Below are 24,805 nucleotides of genomic sequence, written 5' to 3' on the forward strand. Positions count from 1 at the left end.
TTTAATTGTAATGATGATATGACACTCCTGTTAGGTGAGGTAAATCTGTAAGTCTAAATTTGTAATGGGACATCTCTTCCATGTTTCCAGGAATTTATTGCAGTCAGCCAGCTGCGTGGTACAACCCAAGGAAAAATTTTATGTTTCTGTGGTCCACCTGGAGTTGGTAAGACCAGCATTGCTCGATCTATAGCAAGAGCATTAAATCGAGAATATTTCCGGTTCAGCGTTGGCGGAATGACTGATGTTGCAGAAATCAAGGGTCACAGGTATTGTAATCATCTGCACTTAAGTAATATCATTGCTAAAGTCCTCCTATTTGCACCTGATTGTAACTGTGATAAAAGCTTGCAAATGGCATTCAATGTATAGCTGTTAATATTGAAATAAATGCAATTCTAGTGTTTTAAGTGCAAATTAGTCTTAAAATAATGTATCTAAAAAGTATAGATTTTTGTGATCATCTGTTTTTACTTCAGTCAATTTTCACCCCAGCTTCATTTCATGGTCCTCATTGGTTAATGATCAGTAACGGGAATCCTGGTGGATTTCTTCCCCCTCATTCGACTTGTGGCTGTGCAGTACTGTAGTGTAGCTACGTGCTGTTTCACTTTTATGCTCATTTTCTTTATAAATACCTATGTAGCATTGTTTATTAAATAAACAGTACTACAGAATTTTTGCAGGTAACATTGTTAATTTTTTTGCTATCGGCTATGCTCCATTAGGGATGTGATGACACTAATGATATATTAACATAATTGTGTTAATTTTGCATTGTGGTGTTTTTGGGCATGACTTAAAGGGATGGAGGTAATGTAAATAGCACTGTTCTATTCATACTAAATTTATGCATTTTTAAGTGTCTACATATTTGCGCACTCTTTACAAGGTTAGTAGACCAAGAAATTAATGCTGTGTATTCGGAGGTACACCTATTTGTATCATAATGAATGTAAGAAATATTAGAGGTAAGAAAAGCTATTTGAACATTCATGATGCACGTCAAGTGCAAGAGTTAAACTGAGATTGCTTTTGGGTGTGTGCTGCTGTATTCAGGATAAAGAGGTTGAACGCAAGATCATATTTTACACTGAGTTCAAAAGCTAACACAAATCTTTTGTGGCATCAGCTAGGAGGATTGATTTCTTAAATTGCTAATTAATGAGTTATTGATCATTAAAAACAAAGTACTCCCTCAAAGTACATTACAACAGGTGACACAATGACCTGCCTCTTACTACTATCCAAATTGTAATTATCATTGTTGATTTTTCTTTACGCAACATTTTTATACTTAGTCATTTATAGCTCACAAAGAGGTTTTTTGGTCTGTTGAATTAGTGCTGGCTCCCTACAGAGCCCTGCAGGTAGTCCTACATCCCTGCTTGGCCCTTGTGTTCATTCAAGTTAATTTTCTTTACGTGCCTAGTCTAATTTTTTTAATCAAAAGATTTTTCCATATCCACCACCCTTGTGGGTTGCGAATTCCAGATCAGCAACTTTTAAAAAAAAAAATATCTTCCTCCTGTACCCACTGGATCTCTTCCCAAGCCTTGCACCTTTGTACATGGACAAGCCAACAATCAGCTAACAGTAAGAGATTTTCCTCGTCTACTTTTCCAAGCCCATCAATCTTGAACACCACTGTTAAATCGCCCCTCAATCTCCTTTTACTTAATTGAAAACAATATTGACCTAACCTTGAAACTAAACCTCTCAATGCCCGGAACCATTTTGCTAAATCTCTGTAAACTTTAGTTTGGGCAGGAATCTAAAGCAATACACATGTGTCATCTTAAACCAGTGCCATTATGTTCATACTGCTGCTTTCTATTTCTTCTGCCAAAATGCATCACTGAATTTTTATCTATTGAATTCCATAATAGCTATTTGTCTGCCCAATTTGCTAGCCTACGGGTGAGCCATTGCGGGCTTGGTATTGATTTATTTCAGATCTTCTTGTATTTGTTGCTGTCACCTGTAGAGTATTTACATCATTTACATAAAAAGGTGGTCAGCAATAGTAGCAAACCATATGTTTTTTTCTTTCCTTTTTCGAAGGAGAACGTATGTTGGAGCTATGCCTGGGAAAGCCATTCAATGCTTGAAGAAAACAAAGACTGAAAATCCTTTAGTTCTTATTGATGAGGTAATGTTCTCTAAACTAGTTGTGATAAGCATTGGCCTAGTTTCTGAGGAGTTTAACAAACAAATGGTGTTAAAACTTCACATTTTGACTGCCATTTCACATGTACAGATTTCCTATTGCACTGAATTCAATTGGATCATTTATTAATGACCCGAGTGCTGCTTGTACACTGCTGGTTACGTGATTGAAAATGTTCTTGCATGTCTAATTGTTTGTAATTTTTTTTGTGCCTATTCCAGATTGATAAAATTGGTCGTGGTTATCAGGGAGACCCATCTTCTGCACTCCTGGAACTTCTTGATCCAGAACAGAATTTTAACTTTCTGGATCATTATCTTGATGTGCCTGTTGACTTGTCAAAAGTATGCTTTGAGTTCCCTTCCTGTATCAACTTTTGCTCTCCTTTCTTGGGTCTGCTGCAAGATTACTGAAATGGAAGTTACTTTTTCTTGCCATTGATTCTAATTTTCAGTTAAAGTGTAGCCTGTCAATTCAAAGAGGCTGTGGCTTCACAGTGTAAAGTAACTGGACTAGTAGTCCAGAAGCTAAAATCCTGGAAACACAGGTTCGCATCCCACCAATTCAGTTTATTCATTTGATGAATCTGCAAAATAAAGCCTTGGTAATAGCACCATGAAAATTCATCTGTTTCACTAATGTCCTTCAGGGAAAGAAATCTGCCATCCTTAACCTGGTCTGGCATATGTGTGACTCTAGATCTGTAGTAATGTGGATCAGTGTTGAAATGATCCAGCAAGCAACTCTCTTGAAGGATAATGCAAGAAATTTCATCCTTGCCAGCAATGCCCCCATTGCAATTTTAGAAGTAGTTTTCAGCATGATAGCTTGGAATTTACCACTGAATTGATTTTAACGTCGTGTTCACAGTTGTGGTTTTGAAAGCTAAACTAATTGTCTCCTGTTCAGAATAAATAATCCAACATGAAATTTTATACTATTTAGCTTAAAGCCATTTTATTCAAATTATTAATTTTAAGCACTGAACACACTTTGTGGTATCACTTATATTGAATTAACTTATTACTTGAAATAAACATTTACAGGACAAGAAATCAATATAATTAGTTGTAAACTATAAGCTTTTTTTTAAACTGTTAATCAGATAAGGTTCTGTTTACCCCTCAGTTGCTAGAGAATCTGAACAATGATTGTTGCTGCTGCACATGGAGGATATTACAGCTCATTGAGGATATCACAACTAGACAATTCTATCATCTTGGGTACCATCCTGCTAGATTTGTAATCAGTAGCTGAAAGCTTAACCTGATTTTTACTTTGTTTTCAATTGCTTTTGCTTTTCAACATGCTATCATTAGTCCTCAGCCAATGTTGCATAATCGACTACAAAACCTATTGAAATTAGTCCTGACTAAAACTTAAATCTTACTGGATGTAATTTCTCACACAATCATTTTAAAAAAAAAAAAAATTGGAAACTGGTCATAAAATATGTTTGTATATTTAAAGTTAATATGTTTGGGAAATAACATCTTTTGATCAGTTTTAGAATCAGCGCTTGTTCTTGTGGTGATGTATCTTGACTATACTATTTTATTTTCATTGCCATGAAAGCTGAAAAACAGACATGTGATTTATGTGCAGTGGGTGGACTGCTATTTCTTCACAAATATTGATTTCCTTCAGTCCCTCCCTCTCACTAGACCACATTTCCCAAATATGTGGGATATTACTTCTCCTGATCTCCATTGTGCAACAGGACCAAAATATGTATTTAATTGGTCTTCCATCTGTTTGTTACCATTCATAACTTTCATTGTTTCTGACTATAAGGGGTTGACATTTGTCTTCACATACCAAAAGAAATCTTTTATAATCAGTTTGTACATTCCCCACATGCTTACTCTTGTGTTCTATTTTTCCTGTCTTAGTCAATCCCTTTGTCTTTGCTGAAATCTAAACCGCTTCCAATGCTCAGGACAGCTTTTATTTCCCCCTTTTTCCACAGATTTAATATTATCCCTAACTTTCCTTGTTAGCCATTCTGGGCCCTTTTTACTTTTGTGCCAAACAGGAATGAACAATTGATGCAGTTCTTTCATGCGTACTCTAAATGTTTGCTATCGCCAATTCACTGTAATACCTTGAAGTAACAATCCCCAATTTATTGTAGCCAGCTCGTGCTCAGACCATTACGGTATCTTTTATGTAGAGTGCTCTGCACATTAGGACAAAAGATCTTCAAATTTGTCTTTTTGACATTCTTATCCCTTTCCTATTATTTTGCAGTATGACCCTGTTTGATTCTTTCCCTCTGAACACTCTGCCTATTGCCTTTCCTATTTGACAGTCAGTCTTTTGTTTTGGCTCTTGTTTCTCCCAATCTATCTCTGTGTAGGTTCCCAACCCCCTGTCATTTTAATTTAAACCCTCCTGAACTGCTGTAGCAAATACTTCCCCTGAAACATCAGTTCCCATTCTGCCCAGGTACAACCCAGCCAACTTGTTCTGTGGTAGGTGGAACCTATACCAGTCCAATGTCCCAGCAATCTGAAATGCTCCTCCTTCTACCATCTCTACAATCACGTGTCAATCAGTTACATTCGGCTATTTCTACTCCGATTAGCATTTGATTCTGTTAGCAACCCTGAGATTTTTGATGTACTACTTTTTAACGTGCTTTCTAACTCCCAATAGTCTGCTATAAGACTCTCATCCCTTTCCTTCCCCTAACCACTAGTTGTTCGTCTTCCTGCTGCAGAATGTAGCTACTTCAAGCCATCCTTGACCCTAGCATCTGGGATGCAATGTACCACCTTGTTTGCAGCCACACAAAGGTGTATCAGTTATCCTTGAATCCCCTATTAGTATAACCTTCCCACACCACTACTCCCATTCAGCAAAGCCAACCTAGGTGTAACAAATTTGGCTACTGCCACTTTTGTCTAAGAGGCCATTCCTCTCAACGGTATCCAAAACACTGTACCTGTTTTGCAGGGGGATGGCCAAAGAAGACACCTGCATACCTTTGCCTAGTCTTCTTTGTTTGCCTGGTGGTCATCCGTTCTCTCCTTGCCTGTGGCATCTTGATCTCTGCAGTGACCAGCTCTCTGTATGTGCTAACTACGATACACTCATCCTTGCAGTTGCTGCAGTTTCCCTAGCTTCCGCTCCAACTCCAATCTTTAGCTGCAGCTGGACACTTCCTGTACACGTTTTAGTCCTGGGCTGTGTCTGACTTCCCACACAGAAGGAGAAGCAAACCAAGGCTTTACACTCTCTCATTTCCATGATTTGCCCCTTTAAATTAAACTCTTTGCCATTGAAATGAAATCCATTGATCTAGCACCACTAGACGATCTGCAAATAAGAGTCCACTACAAATGACATATAAGCCCGAACAGGTAAGGATGGCAGAATTCTTTCCCTAAGGACAAAGGTGAACTAGGTGGATTTTCACATCATTCTTCAGTAATCATTAGGCTAACATTTATATTTCAAATTTTCTTTTACTGAAAGCAAATGTTTTCAACTGCCATGGTCGGATTCAAACACCCATGTCTTCAGGAATTGGCCTGGAGTTCTGGATTACTAGTCCAGTGACATTACCACTAGTAAAAGTGCAATATACTGTGTCTTGGAAAGCCATAATAAAAACTGCCTTTTCCATATGTTGTGTTCCACCAAACAATCGAACAAAGAAATATTGGTACAATGAAGTCTAAATTTTGTGGATGAGATTACCATACGTTGGTTGCATATGGCCTAGGATTGTAGCTAAATATTCATCTGAGCAGCTCCAATCTGTGAAACTGTGCCTCATGAGAATCTGAAATCTTGATAGGATGCAGAAAAAGGATATGTTGTGGACTAATCTGCTCTAATCCCATATCTCTTAATTTGCTAGGTACTTTTTATTTGCACTGCCAATGTGACCGAAACCATTCCAGAACCTCTCCGGGATCGAATGGAAATGATTAACGTGTCTGGTTATGTAGCGCAAGAGAAGCTTGCAATTGCTGAGGTATAGTTGTTCTTTAGAAGCCAATAGAATAGATCTGAAGGAACGTACTGTTTGAACATGATATCTTTTTGTATTGTGTGAGGGACTTGTGAATTGTGAATGTGGGGCATCATGATAATTATGGTGCCTTGGCAAGTTGGATGCAAACAAATAATTTAGTGTTTCCAGAGTTTCATAGTAATCCTGTTCCAGTGCTGAGATAGTAGATCATGAATTTCAAATCCCACTTTTCTTACTTGAACAGGAAAAAAAACGCATGATGTTTCGAATGCCACATTTTGGTTGAGACATTAATACCATGTCTGTTCAAATAGATTATGATATCCCATGGCACTAGTCATAAGACGCTAGGAAGTTCTGATTGATTGTGCCCTGGACAACATTTATCATCTAAATAATGCTATCAAAAATTGATAAATCAGTCATTCATCTCATCACTGTTCATGTGACAAATTGGCTGCTGTGATTGCCTTCAAGAATGCAATTACTATACTTGAATCTCTACAGTATTTTCTCTTTGGGTTGTAAACCTGGATTCTTACTTTATTGCAGCGTTATTTAGTTCCTCAAGCACTGAATGCCTGTGGTCTGGAGAAGGAGGGAGTGCAGATTACATCTGAAGCACTTACTGTTCTCATTAAACAGTATTGCAGGGAAAGTGGAGTTCGCAATCTGCAAAAACAGGTGGAGAAGGTGAGTGCACTATGGTTATTGAGATATATGCTCCAACCTGGAGAGGGCTGCTCAGTTTGCAGTATATTAAATGTCAACTTTTTTTTTTCAATATTCATTCATGGGATCTGGGCATCAATGGTTAGGCTAACATTTTTTTTTCTGTTGACTTGTGGGCGGGCATTGCTGGCTATCCAGTATTAATTGCCTGTTCCTAATTACCCTTAAGAAGGTAGAGGTGAACTGCCTTTTTGAGCTGTTGCAGTCCACGTGCTGTGGGTTAACACTCAATGCTATCAGGGAGGCAATTGCAGTATTTTGACCCAGCAACAGTAAAGAAATAGCCATATTTCTAAGTCAGGGTGGTGAGTGGCATGGAGGGACTTTGTAGATGACTCTGTTTTCCATGTATCTGCTACCCTGTTCTTCTAAATGGAAGTGGTTGTGGGTTTGGAAGGTGCTGTCTGAGGATCTTTTAAGTGAATTTTTGCAGTGCATGTTTTAGATAACACACATTTGCCGGTGCTGAGCAATAGTGGAGACAGTTGGTGCGGTGCCAATCAAGTGGGCTGCTTTGTCCTGGATGGTTAGAAGCTTCTTGAATGTTGTTGGACTGCATTCATCCAGGCTAGTGGGGAGTATTCCATCACACTCCTTGACTTGTGCCTTGTAGATGGTGGACAGGCTTTGGGAGTCAGGCTGAGTTACTCACCACAGAATTCCTGACCTCTAACCTCCTATTGTAACTGTTTGTCATAGAGATGTACAGCATAGAAACAGACCCTTTGGTCCAACCCGTCCATGCCGACCAGATATCCCAAACTAATCTAGTCCCATTTGCCAGCGCTTAGCCCATATCCCTGTAAACCCTTCCTATTCATATACCCATCCAAATGCCTTTTAAATGGTGTAATTGTAGCAGCCTCACCACTTCCTCTGGTAGCTGATTTCATACACGCTGCACCCTTTACATGAAACCATTGCTTCTTAAATCCCTTTCATATCTTTTCCCCCCTCACCTTAAACCTATGCTGTCTAGTTCTGGACTCTTTTTTTTTTTTTACCCCCCAAACCATCCCCTCTCCAAGGGAAAAGACTTTGTCTATTTACCCTATCCATGCCCCCCCCCATGATTTTGTAAACCTCTATAAACTCACCCCTCCGTCTTCGACGCTCCAGGGAAAACAGCCCCAGCCTGTTCAGCCTCTCCCTATAGCTCAAATCCTCCAACCTTGGCAAAGTCCTTGTAAATCTTTTCTGACCCCTTTCAAGTTTCACAACATCCTTCTGATAGGAAGGAGACCAGAATTGCATGCAGTATTCCAAAAGTGGCCTAACCAATGTCCTGTACAGCTGAAATGTGACCTCCCAACTCCTGTACTCCATGCTCTGACCAACAAAGGAAAGCATACCAAACGCCGCCTTCACTATCCTATCTACCTGTGACTCCACTTTCAAGGAGCTATGAACCTGCACTCCAAGGTCTCTTTGTTCAGCAACACTCCCTAGGACCTTACTATTAAGTGTATAAGTCCTGCTAAGATTTGCTTTCCTAAATTGCAGCACCTCGCATTTATCTAAATTAAACTCCATCTGCCACTCCTCAGCCCATTGACCCATCTGATTAAGATCCTGTTCTGGAGTCATCTGCAAACTTACTAACTATACCTCCCTATGTTCATATCCAAATCGTTTATGTAAATGATGAAAAGTAGTGGACCCAGCACCAATCCTTGTGGCACTCTACTGGTCATAGGCCTCCAGTCTGAAAAACAACCCTCTGTCTTCTACTTTTGAGCCAGTTCTGTATCCAAATGGCTAGTTCTCCCTGTATTCCGTGAGATCTAACCTTGCTAACTAGTCTCCCATGGGGAACCTTGTTGAACACCTTATAGGTCCTTGTGCCTTAAATCCAACATTGAAAGATGCAGGGACTCCTGGGCTTCTGCTTGCTCCCTGACTACTGATGCCAATACTCCCCTCAATATTTTTAAAAATAGAATCCCTACAGTGTGGAAACAGGCCATTTGGCCAACAAGTCCACACCGACCCTCCAAAGAGTTTCCTACCCAGACCCATTCCCCTACCCTATGACTCTATATTTCCCCTGACTAATGCACCTGGCCTACACATCCCTGAACGCTATGGGTAATTTAGCATGGCCAATTCACCTAACCTACACATTTTTGAATTGTGGGAAGAAACTGGAGCACCTGGAGGAAACCGCGCAGACATGGGAAGAATGTGCAAACTCCACACAGACAGTCGCCTGAGGCTAGAATCAAACCCGGATCCCTGGCGCTGTGAGGAAGCAGTGCTAACTACTGAACCACCGTGCAACAATGTTCTGCTCGCTACAAATATTAAATGCTTTACATCCAAACCCAAAACAAGCTTCCTAGCAGAAGTAAAAACTAGCTACACAGAAATTTTCCACCATTCTTAATAACTGACTATTAAGCTAATCATTCTTCAACTGCTTTTACATCTCTGGACTATGTAATTGATCTTGCACCTCATTTGCAGTTTTGTTTTGTACTTTTTTTTCAGTTAATTGAACCTCTACAGTCACAATTGACCTTTTTTCCCCTCTGCAGGTATTTCGCAAGGCTGCTTACAAAATTGTACACAAGGAGGCTGACGCAGTAATGATAACCCCTGAAAACCTCCAAGACTTTGTCGGAAAACCTGTTTTCACAGTGGATAGGATGTATGATGTTACTCCTCCGGGCGTTGTAATGGGTTTAGCCTGGACAGCTCTGGGTAAGTGGTTGAGCTTTGTATTGATTTGAGTCAGAACAATGCCATAGCTGATTTTAATCTATTTCCACCTTGTCTATTTGACTATTCCAATGCTGTTTTGCGTGGACTTTTTTTCAATCTCCATAAACTTGAGTTTATCCAAATCTCTTCTGTCCTTGCCCTAATTCATGGTGTGTAGATTTATCCATCAACCTTGTACTTGCTGTCCTACATCCACTTCAAGTCCGCAAACTTTTAAAACCTCTCTGTGGCTTGTCTATTTCTCATCACTAACCCCTCCCATGCTAAAATCCCCCTAAGAATTCCTGTATTCCTCCTGTGCGTCTCTGCCCTGCCTCTGACTTCGGTTGTCGATGTAATATTCTTCCAAGTTGTTCTAATCTCAGGACATATTGGATTGAAGGGTCTGTTTACATGCTATAAAACTCTGAAAATCAAGAAGAAAACTCTTGACAAAATGTGTCATTGTTTACCAATTCGCAAATTACTATTGTTCAGAGAGAAACCTGTACCATCTGACTTTCTCCAACCAATTATTCCTCAGAAATGGTCTCATTGGTTATAAAATCAGTCCAGAATCCAGACAGATGTAGGAATCTGATTATTTACCCGCTGAAAATGATTTTTGAAATCTTGTTCCTCTCTTGCAAGATCAGTTGTTTTATGTCTCAATCAGCAATTTGCTGAATAAATATCCATGTATTTTCTAATTAATTTTTGTTTCCTTACCTGTGATTATCTTATTGAACAACTGTGCAATTTTCAGAAGTTATATGAAATCAGCCTCTTTTGTCTTCGAAAGTCATATTCTTTGGGATATATGATGCTGTTCATACTTGGTTCTTAAGTTCTGGTATTAGACTTGTAGGTGTATGATGACGCCTCTTCAATTAATGGTTAGCCTTTTGAGTTTAAAAATAATCAAACTTATTATGGATGTAGGTTTGCTTGCTGAGCTGGAAGGTTTGTTTTCAGACGTTTCGTCACCATACTAGGTAACTTGATCAGTGAGCCTCCAGATAAAGCACTGGTGAGTTGGCCCGCTTTTTATTTGTGTTTAGTTTTCCTTCAGTTGGTGGTGTAATTTCCTGTTCTTTTTCTCAGGGGGTGGGAAATGTTTGTTGATAGAGTTCCAGTTGGAATGCCATGCTGCTTGGAATTCTCGTGTGTCTCTGTTTGGCTCGTCTTAGGATGGATGTGTTGTCCCAGTCGAAGTGGTGCCCTTCCTCATCTGTATGTAAGGATGCTAGTGAGAGTGGGTCATGTCTTTTTGTGGCTGGTTGATGTTCTCACTGGTATTCTTACTTACAGATAAGGAAGGAAACCACCATCCTGTTTTGATGGCAAGATTTTACCATATTTTAGAATTGCTGAAATTACTGCACCATCAACATCTGCATGTTGCCATTGAACAAAAGTCTGAACTAGGCTAGTCTTATAATTACAGTAGCTACAAAAACCGGTCAAAAGGCCAAGAATTCTGCAAAAAGTGTGTCCAAAGTCTATCAACCATCTATAGCACAATTCAGGAGAATGGTGAAATATTCTTCAGTTGTTTCTGAGTGCAGCTCCAACACTCTCCTAGACAAAGCAACTTGCTTGATTGACATCCCACCCAACACCTTCAATGTTTACTCCCTTTGTCACTTTTCAATTGATTAAGTAACCACTGCTGTAATATTCCAAGCTTTCTCCTGGTCTGATATGTTAATTCCTTAGCATACATATTTCAAAGTACCTTTTCACTTCTGTGCGATCTTATGCACAATCTTGAACAACTTGTATTTCTCTATGCTCACATCTGTAATTTTCCTGTCTGCGTATCTAAAGTTTTTAGTTCTTTCTGAATTTGATAGAGTTGGTTAGAACTGCATATCAGAAGAATGTGGATGCTTTGGAGACGGTACAGAAAAGGTTTACCAGAATGTTGCCTAGTGTGGAGCATTTTAGCTATGAAGAAATGTTGGATAGACTGACTTTGTCTTCACTGGAATGTCGGAGGTTGAGGGGCAACCTGATAGAAGTCTATAAGATTGAATGGTATGAATAGAGTGGAAAGTATGAGGCGTTTTCTCCAGGGTGGGGGAAGTCCGTTACTAGGGACATAGGTTCAAGGTGCTTGGGGAGAATTTTATAAGATATGTGCGAGGCAAGTTTTTCACACACAGGGTGGTGAGTGCCTGGAACGTGCTGCGAGAGGTGATGGTGGAAGCAGGCACAATAGCAGCATTCAAGAAACACCTGGACAAATGAGTGCATGAACAGGAAAGGAATAGTGGGATACAGGTTCTGAAAGTGAAGACCGTTTTAATATGCAAGAGCAAAATGTGTTTGCACAGACTTGGAGGGCTAAAGGGTTTATTCCTGTGCTGTATTGTTCTTTGTTCATTATTTCACTTAAATACCAGGCAATTTGAAAAAAAAACTTTTCTTTCTTCATATTGCTGTTCTCGTTTGCTCACATTTAAATAATCACACTTGTTGAAAACTAGCATGGCACATTTGGTGTAAAAGTTGAACTAATGGCTACTTGAAGGCTGAAATCATAAAATCCAAGTCACATCTTGTTTATGTTGATTCTGATCCTTCATTTTGGGTTGCCTATACAATAATTCAAAGCAGGAGTAGGTGACAACAAATTATTCTTTAAAAATGATGAGGCAATCGTGTAAACTTGTTACATTCATCCTTTTGAGAGTAAATGCACTATATTAATAACTCTTCTAACCATGTCTGAATTGTGGGGTTAGAGTTAGCAGTTACTGTTATCACTGATCCTCAGCTGGTCACTGGAAATAATGTAAGACTAGGCTCTGGGTGGTTTCCACATTCCCATTGTGCAGAATTTAACTTACCTTTTCAATAACAGGTTCCAAGGAGAACTTGGCAAAGTAACTTAGTTGAGTCATGTTGACTTCAAATTTCATAACACATCTGCAGTCTCCATGAAAGCCATTAATCATGAGCATCATTATGATTTAGTACGTAAAATATCTGTAGTTTCCCATGCCCTATAAGAAGAACTCGGTAGAAAATAAACATGACTTTGTATCTTACAACACAAGAAACTGTCTAAATTAACCACTCCAATCTTCACAATCAGGTGGGTCAACTCTCTTTATTGAAACCTCTCTTCGTCGGCCAAGGGATAAGGAAAGTAAAGAAGGCTCTCTTGAAATGACTGGTCAGCTGGGAGATGTGATGAAGGAAAGTGCGAAAATTGCCTATACATTTGCAAGGGCTTTTCTCATGCAGAAAGATGATACCAATGATTTCTTGATTCAATCCCACATACACCTCCATGTGCCTGAGGTAAGGTTTGAGTATATTCTTTGAGAATCTTTTTAATAATTCAAATCAAGGCGGCACAGTGGCACAGTGGTTAGCACTGCTGCCTCACAGCGCCAGAGACCTGGGTTCAATTCCCGCCTCAGGTGACTGACTGTGTGGAGTTTGCACGTTCTCCCCGTGTCTGCGTGGGTTTCCTCCGGGTGCTCCGGTTTCCTCCCACAGTCCAAAGATGTGCAGGTTAGGTGAATTGGCCATGCTAAATTACACCGTAGTGTTAGGTAAGGGGTAGATGTAAGGGTATGGGTGGGTTGCGCTTCGGCGGGGCGATGTGGACTTGTTGGGCCGAAGGGCCTGTTTCCACACTAAGTAATCTAATCTAATCTGTGCATTCATTGAGGCCAGAATGGAAAAAAAATCATGTGTTGCCATAATGCAGCACCATCTTGTTTGCTCAGTGAAATTTTAGCCCAGTATTTCTTGCTGTTGGATCCCCAAGACAGTCCAGTGGCTGAGCTCCCACCATATTTTGGTCCAAGCAGCCAAGAGGTAGCCTGTGTTCTGACACATCGTAGCTTGACAAACATCTGTCAGATTACAGTATCTTCCTTCACAGTGCTAATATGCCTCTCATAGTTGCATTTTCTCATCCTTTGGTCCCCTGGTTATTATGAACCATAATAAAAAAGCTGGTTCCATGAAGAGGCATAACTTTCTTCTGCTGTCTAAAATAAAAGCAATGCACAAATCAATTAAAATACCCCAAGTGCTTCTGTATTCACAAACTTTCAGGGCAACTAAACTGAATTTATTCATTCTCCCCTCCACGACTTTTTCCACAGGAAAAAGTGCATCTATATTTCAGACCATAAGAAATAGGAGTGGAAGTAAGGCCATTCCACCCACCGGGTCCACTCCGCCATTCAAACATGGCTGATGGGCATTTCAACACCACTTACTCTCACTCTCCCCATATCCCTTAATTCCTTGCTAGATTAAAAATTTATCAATCTGTGCCTTGAAGACATTTAACATCCTGGCCTCCACTGCGCTCTGTGGCAATGAATTCCACAGGCCCACCACTCTCTGGCTGAAGAAATCTCTCTTCATTTCTGTTCTAAATTGACCCCCTCTAATTCTCAGATTGTGCCCACGGGTCCTAGTGTCCCCACGTAACGGAAACAACTTCCCAGTGTCCACCTTTTCTAAGCCATGCATTATCTTGTAAGTTTCTATTAGATTTCCCCATAACCTTCTAAACTGTAATGAATACAATCCCAGGATCCTCAGCCATTCCTCGTATGTTAGACCTACCGTTCCAGGGATCATCCGTGAGAATCTCCGCTGGACACGCTCCAGTGCCAGTATGTCCCTCCTGAGGTGTGGGGCCCAAAACTGGACACCGTATTCTAAACTGGACCTAACCAGAGCTTTATAAAGTCTCAGTAGCACATCATTGCTTTTACATTCCAACTCTCTTGAGATAAATAACTACATTACATTTTCTTTTTAACCATGGACTCAACCTGCAATTCAACTTTTAGAGAATCCTTTACTAGCACTCCCAGATCCCTTTGTACTTTGGCTTTATGAATTTTCTCACCATTTAGAAAATAGTCCATGCCTGTTCATTTTTCCAAAGTGCAAGACCTCGCATTCGCTCTCATTAAATTTCATCAGCCATTTCTTGGACCATTCTCCCAAACTGTCTAGAAATTTCTGTAGCCTCCCCACCTCCTCAGAACTACCTGCATGTCCACCTAACGTAGTATCATCAGCGAACTTCACCAGAATGCCCCCAGTCTCTTCATCCAGATTATTGATACATAGTGAACAGCTGTGGCCCCAACACTGAACCCTGTGGGACACCACTTGTCACCAGCTGCCATTCCAAAAAAGAATCTTTTTATCCCAATTGTCTGCCTTCTGTCAGACAGCCAATCCTCAACCAATGCTTGTAGCTCAACTCAAACACTGTGGCCCCTCACTTTACTCAGCAGCCTCCCGTGAGACACTTTATCAAAGCCCTTTTGGAAGTCTAGGTAGATCACATTCACTGAGTTTCCCTGGTCTGACCTACTTGTTACCTCTTCAAAGAATTCTAACAGGTTTGTCAGGCACAACTTCCCCTTACTAAATCCATGCTGACTTGTTCTAATTTGACCCTGCACTTCCAAGAATTTAGAAATCTCATCCTTAACTAATGGATTCTAGAATTTTACTGAGGTTAGGCTAATCGGCCTATAATTTTCCATCTTTTGTCTTGATCTTTTCTTGAACAAGGTGTTACAACAGCCATTTTTTAATTATTTGGGCTTAACTGACTTAAGTGATTTAATGTAAGTCATCTTTTGAAATAGAAATGGAAAATCGTGAAAGAAAATATACACACCCTGTATTTTCCAGCTAGCTGCATAGTTAATGATTTAAGTGCATTTTTCCAGGAAATGATCTTCTGGTACAGTTGTAACTGTTAATATTTTCAATGAAGAACTGAATTGGCAATAACAGAGTCGTAGAGCTGTACAGCTTGGCAACATATCCTTAGGTTCAAATATTTCTAATTAGCCTCTAAACCCTGACTATTCATGTGTCCATTCAGATGCCTTTTAAATGTTGTAATTGTACCAACCTCCTCCTCCACCTCTGTCAGGTCATTCTGTATGTGTGCCACCCTCTGATTGAAAATGTTTCCCCTTAAGTCCTTTTAAATCTTTCCCCTCTCACCTTAAACCTATGCCTTCTACTTTTGGCGTTACCGACGCTAGGGAAAATACCTTGACTATTCACCCTATCCATGCCCCTCATGATTTTGTAAACCGCTATCAACTCTCCTCTCAACCTCTGACACTGTAGGAAAAGAATAGCCCCAGGCTATTCAGCCTTTCCCTATAACTCAAACCCTCCAACCCTGGCAACATGCTTACAAATCTTTTCTGAACCCTCTAATGCTTCACAACATCCTTGCATGCAGTATTCCAAAAGTGGCCTAAACAATATCCTATATAGCTGCAACATGACCTCCCATTGCCTAAAATCAATGCACTGACCAATAAAGATAAGCGTGCCGAATGCTGCCTTCACTCCACCTTCAAGAAACTATGAACCTGTACACCAAGGTCTCTTTGTTTTGCGACAGTCTGCAGAACCTTAGCATTAAGTATACAAGTCCTGCTCTGATTTGCTTTATTAAAATGCAACACCTCACATTTACCTAAATTAAATTCCAGTTGCCACTCCTCTGCCTTTTGCCAATCTAATCCGTTATACTATGAGGTAACTTTCTTCACTGTTTGCTACTTCACTAATTTTGATGTCATCTGCAAACTTACTAACCATACTTCCTGTGTTCCATCCAAATCATTTATATAAATGACAAAAAGCAGTGAATCAGCATAAATCCTTGTGGCGTACTGCTGGCCACAGGCCTCCAGTTTGAGAAACAATCGCGTTTACCATTCTCTGTCTCCTACATTCGAATCAATTTTGTAACCAAATGGCTAACTCTCCCTGAATTCCATTTGATGTAACCAGTCTACCATATGAAACCTTGTCAAATGCCTTGCTAAAGTACCTTCATTTCAAAACAAATTTATCTTCTTTTGTTTTAAATATATATGAATTATATATTCAGAATTCTCTCGTAGGCTTCCTTGTAAGTATATTTACATGAAATTGTTAAAAGATAGTTAGCACAAGAAACCTTCACTTAAAGTTGTTGCATTCCTGAAAATTGGGACTCTGGGCATCACTGTTAGTTAGCTTCTGGCAAACATTTTTTGCTGTAAGAAATGATGTATAGATTGAACTACTGTGACGTGAAAGCTGTTTTATTTTGAAACAACTTGCAAAACAGAATAATTACTGCATGTAAAACTAAAGCTATATATTTAATATTTCAGAACCTTTCTCAAAAGTGAACCATTAAATTGAGACAGTTTGGATGACTAATGCCTAAATTGGTTTTATTTTAAAGGTTATTTTATTTATGAATTTAAAATGTGCAAGAAATACTATATAATTACTTTGAATAAATGTTCAAAGTACAACCGCCTGTTAAAATTTTAATTGACTAAACACCACCTCGTGGTTGAAGCTGGTCAGTGCAGGCGGAATTACTTGCACTGACCAGCGTCTGCCACTAGATGGAAGCCAGGACATCATACCAAATTCAGAATGGCAGGCAGAAAACAAAGCAAATACCTGAGGTTTAAAACTTTAAAATTTTAGAATTCAAAGAATGGAGCAGGGTGAGGCTGGAGGCAGCAACAGGAAAGGGCTAGGGGGAACTGATTGTGGGATCAAAAGCATGGGGAAAATTCTTCAGAGTAGGCAGGCCCAACAGAAGGTCAGTATGAAACAATGTTAAGCAAATCTTTATTTGTTTAAAGACTAGTTTATTAAAGACACAACTTGAAGTGAATGGCAGATGTCATTTGCATGAACCTTAGTAAAGCTTTTGACAAGTTCCACGTGGTAGACTAATTAGTAAAGTTAGATCACATGGGATTTGGGGTGAGTTTGCCAGATGGATACAAAATTGATTTACTGTAGGAGATGGTAGTGGCAGAGGATTGTTTTTCAAACTGGAGGCCTGTGACCAGCTGTATTCCATAGGGCTCTGTACTGGGTCCACTTTTGTCATTTCTGTAAACAATTTGGATGAGAATGTAGGAGATGTGGTTAGTAAATTTGTGATGACACCAAAATATGTGAGACATTTATGGAGGTTCATCAAATCATTGAGGGACATAGATAATGGAAATAGCAAGGGTCTTTTCCCTAGGGTGGGAGTTCAAATTGTGGGGCATATTTTTAAGGTGAGGAGGAGGAAGTTTTTTTAAAAGACATGAGGGGCACTTTCTCCACAGTAAGGTGATGAAAAAGGTTGAAGTCACATTGGGTCCAGGGTGTTCTAGCTAGATGGATAGAGAACTGGTTGGACAAAAAGAGACAGAGTAGTAGTGGAAAGGAGCTTCTCAAAATGGAGACCTGTGACCAGTGATGTTCCACAGAGATCTGTGCTGGGACCACTTTGTTTGTGATATACATAAATGATTTACCATTAGCAAGTTTGCAGATGACACTAAGATTGGTGAAGTAGTAGATAGTGAAGGGGACTGTCAGAAAATACAGCAGATTGGAAAGTTGGGCAGAGAAATGGCAGATGGAGTTCAATCCGGACAAATGTGAGCTGATGCATTTGGGAAGATCCAATTCAAGAACAAACTATACAGTAAATGGAAAAGTTCTGGGTAAAATTGAGGTACAGAGATGTCTAGGTGTTCAGGTCCATTGTTCCCTAAAGGTGGCAACGCAAATCAGTAGAGTGGTCAAGAAGGCATACGGCATGCTTTCTTTCATCGTAAGGGGTATTGAGTACAAGAGTTGGCAGGTAATGTTACAGTTGTTTTGGTTCGGCCACGTTTGGAATACTGCAAACAGTTCTGGTCGTCACATTACCAAAAGGATGTGGATGCTTTGGAGAGGGTGTAGAGGAGGTTCACCAGGGTGTTGCCTGGATTGCAGCTATGAGGAGAAATTGAGTAGATTTGGATTATTTTCATTGGAAAGAAGAAGGTTGAGGAGGACCTGATTGAGGCCTAAAAAATCATGAGAAGTGTAGACAGGGTGGATAGCAAGGAATGTTTGTCCACAGTGAAGGACTCCATTATTAGGGGTCACAAGTTCAAAGTGAGGGGGGAAAAGTTTAGGGAAGATGTGCTTGGAAACTTCTTTATGCAGAGGGTGTTTGGTCCCTGGAACGCATTGCCAGTGGAGGTGGTAGAGGCGGGAATGATACTGTCATCTAAGATGTATCTACACAGATACATGAATGGGCAGGGAGCAAAAGGGATACAGATCCTTAGAAAATAGGCAGCAGATTTAGATAGAGGATCTGGATTGGCACAGGCTTGGAGGGCCGAAGGATCTGTTCCTGTGCTGTAATTTTCTTTGTTCTTAGTGTGTGGAATGAAAGTGGTGGATGCAGATACGGTTAGAACATTTAACAGACCTTTGCATAAACACATGATTAGGAAAAGTTTGGAGTCATATGGGCCAAATGTATGCAGGTGGGACTAGTTTAATTGGGAAGCACGTTTGGTGTGGACTAGTTTGACTGAAGGGTCTGTTTCTATGCTGTATGACACTGACTCCATGAGTCAACTTTAACCAGCACTCCCACTGAACATGCAGGACATAACATAGGTTCCTATTAACCATATACATCACTACATATACACTACACTCCTGGGTATATAGATGCTAAGTGGCAAAATATTTATCTTATTCACTTTACTAATACAGAGCTATGTCATTTGTGTGTTGCATTAAGAGTATAGAAATGTCCATCTTCACTGTGTGGCTACACCTCAGGTCAGGTTGGTCAGCTGTCCATTGTTGTAACAAAATCATGAATATTTATTTGGATTTAAAAGCTTACTAATATTCCATGCTTCAGTAATAAAGATAATTTGTTTGAATTGTTGATTGAATATTTTAAAGACAGGAACTTGTCTATCCTGCTGTCTGTTTACCTGACCCTTTTTGTGATAACAGTTCAAGCAGCTGATCATATGCTGATTTTGGAAAGAAAATGCTGTACAGAATTTGTTCCTTCCCAGCATTGTGAAATAGTTATCTACGCAGGAAGGATCTATCCTTACATAATTATAGGTGGTGTGGGAGAGGAACATTAATATGCATCTCTAACTTCCTTGTTTTGATCCTATTCCCTGAGTGCAACCTCTTAATCTGAGCAATGCAATTTAAATTATCCAGGATAATGAATTTCTGATCCTTGTAAAATTTAAAAGTATAAGAAAGAAAAGGCTGTAAATACTTGACAGATTGAGTAGTATCTGACAAAGAAAGGAATGTTGTTTTATATTTCAGATCAATGACCTTTCCTTAAAACTGGAAAAAATAAAACATATTTCTATGCAAATTAAATTTGAGAAGGAGGGGAGAGAACAAAGAAATAGGTTTGTAATCAGGTGGAAGACAGAGTGCAGAAGTCACTGGTATGGGACATGATACAGTGATGTTAAGGGTAATTAGACAGACAAATGCTGACCTTGCCAGTGAAATCCACCTCCTATAAATAAAACCAGAAAGTAAAGAGGATGTCTTCACATCCTCAGCAAAACAGTTTGTGATGTTAGTTACTATTTTTTTAAAACCACTTTTTGCCTAATTAGCTTGTTCAGAGATGTTATTACACACCTCCAGAGCTGGTGGGACTTGAACCTGGGCCTCTTGGCCCATGGTAGGGACACTACCACTGTACCAGAAGAGGGCCACTGTGAGTAGCTACGTACATCACCATGCTAATACAGAGCATCTGTATTCTCTATTTTGGATGTGAAGAGTGAGGTTAGTAAACATTGCAACTGTCAAATAAATGAATAGTACAGGAGACTATTTAAACATTACTTACGCTGTTTTTCCAGGGTGCCACACCTAAAGATGGTCCAAGTGCAGGCTGTACAATTGTAAGTGCACTCCTTTCTCTAGCAATGAATCGACCTGCACGACAAAATTTGGCAATGACTGGAGAGGTATCACTTACTGGGAAAATCCTGCCTGTTGGTGGAATTAAGGAGAAGACTATTGCTGTAAGTTACTGTGAAGCTTCTGAAATTATAGATACTATTGTAAGCAGGAAAACCAAAGGCCTGTTTTAGCTGAGCTATTTCCTTTAAAAGTTGGGGCTTGTAAATAGTAAGAAAATGCTAAAACAATAAAAAGAAACTTTCAATTTTTGATTAGTTTCATTAACACCCTTACAAACTAAAATTCTCAAATGCAGTGAGGGTAAACTTTATCCACAATCTGTATTCAATGTGACAGGAAACTTTTGTTTGCCATTTAGTGAAGTGGTGAGTCTGAAACTAGTTTATTCACCCTGATTCTCTTGGTGTATATTTGTATGCAATCTGAAATCTTAATACCATTATTTTAAGAAAGCCATTGTAACAATTTCACTTCAGAAAAGATTTAAATTGAACTTTTTTTTTCCCCCTTAGGCAAAGAGAGCTGGTGTTGATTGCATCATTTTACCAATGGAAAACAAGAAGGACTTTTGCGATCTACCAACATTTATTACAGAGGGTCTTGAAGTACATTTTGTTGAACATTACCAGGATGTGTACAGTACTGTGTTTCCAGATAAATGAAATTGAGCCATGCACCCATAATAGAACTGACTTCAACACCTTTTCTGGGAAGTGCATTCTGTAGAAGTGGAACCAGATGCAAAGTGGAGGAGCTGTCTGAATGCTGCAGAATTGTCATGATTGCACAGCAAATGGAACACATTTGATCAGATTTGGTCATCGTACTAAAGTATTGTTGTAACCAATCCTGACATCATATCGTCAGTTAATTGATAGATTTTGATTTAAATAAATTTTATTAAGTAATTCTGGAATCTGCTGAAATCATGGAAACTAAATCAAATTGTCATGAGTTATTTCATTAAATCGAGTGGGTGATGGTGTAGTCACATGGACTAGAATAATGAATGTATCTGGTTTGTGCTGTTAACTGGGACACAGCTTGAGTATTGTGTGTGGCTGTGGCATGACTAATTATTAAAATGGAAATTATATCCAAGATTCTGATCCCAATGGTCCATTGACCTGTACCAAAGCTGACTCCTGGCAAACTGAGTCTTGGCTAAAATACTTTTTCAAGTTCTGTGCCAATATTCATTGGCTATTTACGATTTGAAGAGGGTTTATTGCTATCTGTAACTCAGTCCCAGCACAAATTGGTGTATTCAGTTCAGGTAAAATCATTTGCAGTACAATATTTTACTTTCCACTTGGACAGATTCCAGCAATTTCTTGGCTTGTTTTACAAGACCGACAAGGTTTCCACTGAAGTTACATCAACCATACACGTGAATTCTTTGAGAAATTCTCTGTGCAAGTGAATAGATGTATGAAAATTATGGAAGCTTATCTGTTTGAAACTTTTGAATCATGTCTTCCCACTAATTAACTCACTTGGACAATACTGTTTTCTGTTAACAAGCTGACAGTCCTCAAATTTCTGTATTGATTTTTGTCATAAGTTGCCTAATATTCCCATAGGTATATCTTGCTAATTTTCCATATGGACATCATTTTGCTTTCAAATTAGTGCATGCTTACTTACTCTTCCACTCTGTTAGAAAGGATCAATTTGCATAATTATTGCAATAGAAGGCCAAGACTGTATTTTGTAATGCTATCCCTCAGGAGAACTGGAAGCTTGCAGTTAAATTTAAAGTTTAATCATTTTCCTTCAAAAGGCTTGAAATCAAATTTTGAAATAGAACTATCATTGTGTATTAATGCCACTTTATGCTTGACAAATTCATTTACTTAAATTTATTTTTTCCACATTGACAAAAACCTGTGACATTGTTGAACATTAACCATCCAAATTAAGATCAAACACCTCTGGTATTGTGTAGACGTACAGCGTGGAAACAGACCCTTTGGTCCAACTTATCCATGCTGACCAGATATCCTAAATTAATCTAGTCTCATTTGGCCCATTCCTCTCCTCTCCAAATTCTTCCTATTCATGTATCCATCCAGATGTCTTTTAAATGTTACCAGCCTCCACCACTTTCACTGGCAGCTCATTCCATACACCCACCACCCTCTGTGAAAAGGTTGCCCCTCAGGTCCCTTTTTAAATCTTCCCCTTTCACCCTAAACCCATGCCTTCAAGTTCTTGACTTTCCACCCTGGGGAAAAAGACCTTGTCTATTTACCCTATCCATGCCTCTCCTGTTTTTATAAACTTCTGTTAGGTAATTCCCTCAGCCTCCAACACTCCAGGGAAAATTGCCCAGCCTATTCAGTCTCTCCCTGTAGCACAAACGCACAAACCCACCAACCCTGGCAACATGCTTGTAAATCTTTTTTTGAACTCTCTCAAGTTTCACAATATCTCTCCTGTAGCCCAGAGACCAGAATTGCACACAATATTCCAAAAGTGGCCTAACCAATGTCCTGCACAGCTGCAACATGACTTCCCAACTCCTATACTTAATGCACTGACCAATAAAGGTAAGTGTACCAAATGGCCGTCTTCACTATGCCGTCTACCTGTGACTCCACTTGCAAGGAACTATGAACCTGCACTCCACGGTCTCTGTTCAACAACACTACCCAGGACCTTAGCATTAAGTGTATCAATTCTGCCCTGATTTGCCCTTCCAATATGTAATACCTCACATTTATCTAAATTGACTTGAAACTTAAGTGGCATTTAATGTTAAACCCTTGATCTTGATGGTGAGGGATTCAGTGGTGGTAACACCATTGAATGTTAAGGGTCCGAAGTTAAATCAAATCATATTGTAGATGGTCATTGCCTGGCATTTGTGAGGCTGGAATGTTAGTTGCAACTTTTAATATAAGTTTTGAACAATTTCAAAGAACAGTCCTACAGCACAAAAGTTAACTGTTTCTCTCTCCACATATTGGATCCTGATGTAGTCTTCTCAACAGCAGGGAGATCAAACTTAAATTAAGGAAACATTTGGCTGAGCTGGGCCCGCAGGAGCCAACCGAATTTGAGTCACTGCTGGTTTTAATTCCTCTTCCCTCTTCCTTTCTGACATGACCACCCTTGGTGTCCTCCATTGCCACAATGAATCAAATGAAAATTGGAGGAACAACACCTCCTCTTCTGCTTGGGCAGCCTATAGCCCGGAGGACTCAACATTTGAGTTCTCCAAATAACCTCCCCCTTCCTTCTGCTCCTCTCAGCCACTTACCAGATTCATCCCTCCCATTGACAAATAGGTAGAGGGTATGACCTTATCTCCACCTCGCCACCTTGCCCCTCTACCCCATTTTATCTGCAGCTTGTGTTAACCTGCGCCCAATCCTGAAGAAGGGTTACACGGTTTCGGCAGCATAGCTCAGTGGTTAGCACTGCTGTCTCACAGCACCAGGTTCGATTCAAGCCTTGGGCGACTGTGTAGAGTTTGCATATTCTCCATGTCTGTATGGGTTTTCTCCAGGTGCCTGGTCCTCCTACAATCCAAAGTGTGCAAGGTGAAGTGAATTGCCAATAGACAGGGGTGTGTAGGTTAGGTGCATTAGTCAGGAGTAAATAGAGAGTAGGGGAATGGGTCTGGGTGGGTTGCTCTTCTGAGTCGGAGTGAACGTGTTGGGCCAAATGGCCTGTTTCCCCACTCTGTAGGGATTCTATTCTACACCTTAAAAGTTGACTTCACCTCCTGCTGCTACCTGGCTTGCTGTGTTCTCCCAGGCTCCTGTTTGCCAACTGAGTTTCTTTGGCAGTTCGCTTTTATTATAATGTAGTTGCCATTCCCAGATGTTCCTTACTATCTACTCTAGTTCATTTCCTTTTTTTAAAACATTATTTTGGCACTCCTGTTGCATATTTCTAATTTATTTCCTTGCCAGCTAAATCTGTACCTCATTGATTTGTTTCTATTCTCTCCTTTCTGTTTAATTAGTGTTTAAGTGGATTTAATTTCTTATATTCCCTTCCAATTGGTCCTTACTATTGCAAAGCTGTTGTAACCTCTATTTACACTTTCAAGACAGTCACACCCTGGTTAAGTCACAGATTTCCTATTACAGTACTCTGCTTTCCCAACCTTAATTAATTTTGTTGTTTGTTTCTAAACACCAGATAATTCAGGCCTGATTTACGTAGCATCTCATTTTTGTACACCCTCTAATGCCATGGACAAAGTCTACTAAGCCTTCACTCTACTTAAAATGAGGGTTTCATTCCTGATGAAGAGCTTATGCTCAATGTTAGCTCTCCTGCTCTCGGATGCTGCCTGACTGACTAAAGTTTGAGTGTGGTGTTGGAAAAGCATAGAGGGATGTGGGCCAGATGCTGGAAAACAGGACTGGATTAAGTGGGGATATCTGGTCAGC

General features: G+C 39.7%; 1 protein-coding gene across 1 annotated transcript in view; it reads left to right on the forward strand.

Moving 5' to 3' along the window:
* The window catches only part of lonp1 (lon peptidase 1, mitochondrial), a 43,615-nt gene extending 22,311 nt beyond the window's left edge, over positions 1–21,304 (forward strand). Inside the window, exons 10-18 of the mRNA XM_072593933.1 lie at positions 91–269; positions 2,065–2,152; positions 2,392–2,514; positions 6,039–6,155; positions 6,708–6,848; positions 9,425–9,590; positions 12,694–12,902; positions 20,333–20,497; positions 20,909–21,304. Coding sequence (XP_072450034.1) covers positions 91–269; positions 2,065–2,152; positions 2,392–2,514; positions 6,039–6,155; positions 6,708–6,848; positions 9,425–9,590; positions 12,694–12,902; positions 20,333–20,497; positions 20,909–21,058 — 1,338 coding nt within the window. The 3' untranslated portion in view covers positions 21,059–21,304. The remainder of the gene's footprint in view (positions 1–90; positions 270–2,064; positions 2,153–2,391; positions 2,515–6,038; positions 6,156–6,707; positions 6,849–9,424; positions 9,591–12,693; positions 12,903–20,332; positions 20,498–20,908) is intronic.
* Positions 21,305–24,805: the final 3,501 nt, after the last annotated feature.

Source organism: Chiloscyllium punctatum, chromosome 24, assembly GCF_047496795.1.
Source record: "Chiloscyllium punctatum isolate Juve2018m chromosome 24, sChiPun1.3, whole genome shotgun sequence".
Lineage (NCBI taxonomy): Eukaryota > Metazoa > Chordata > Chondrichthyes > Orectolobiformes > Hemiscylliidae > Chiloscyllium > Chiloscyllium punctatum.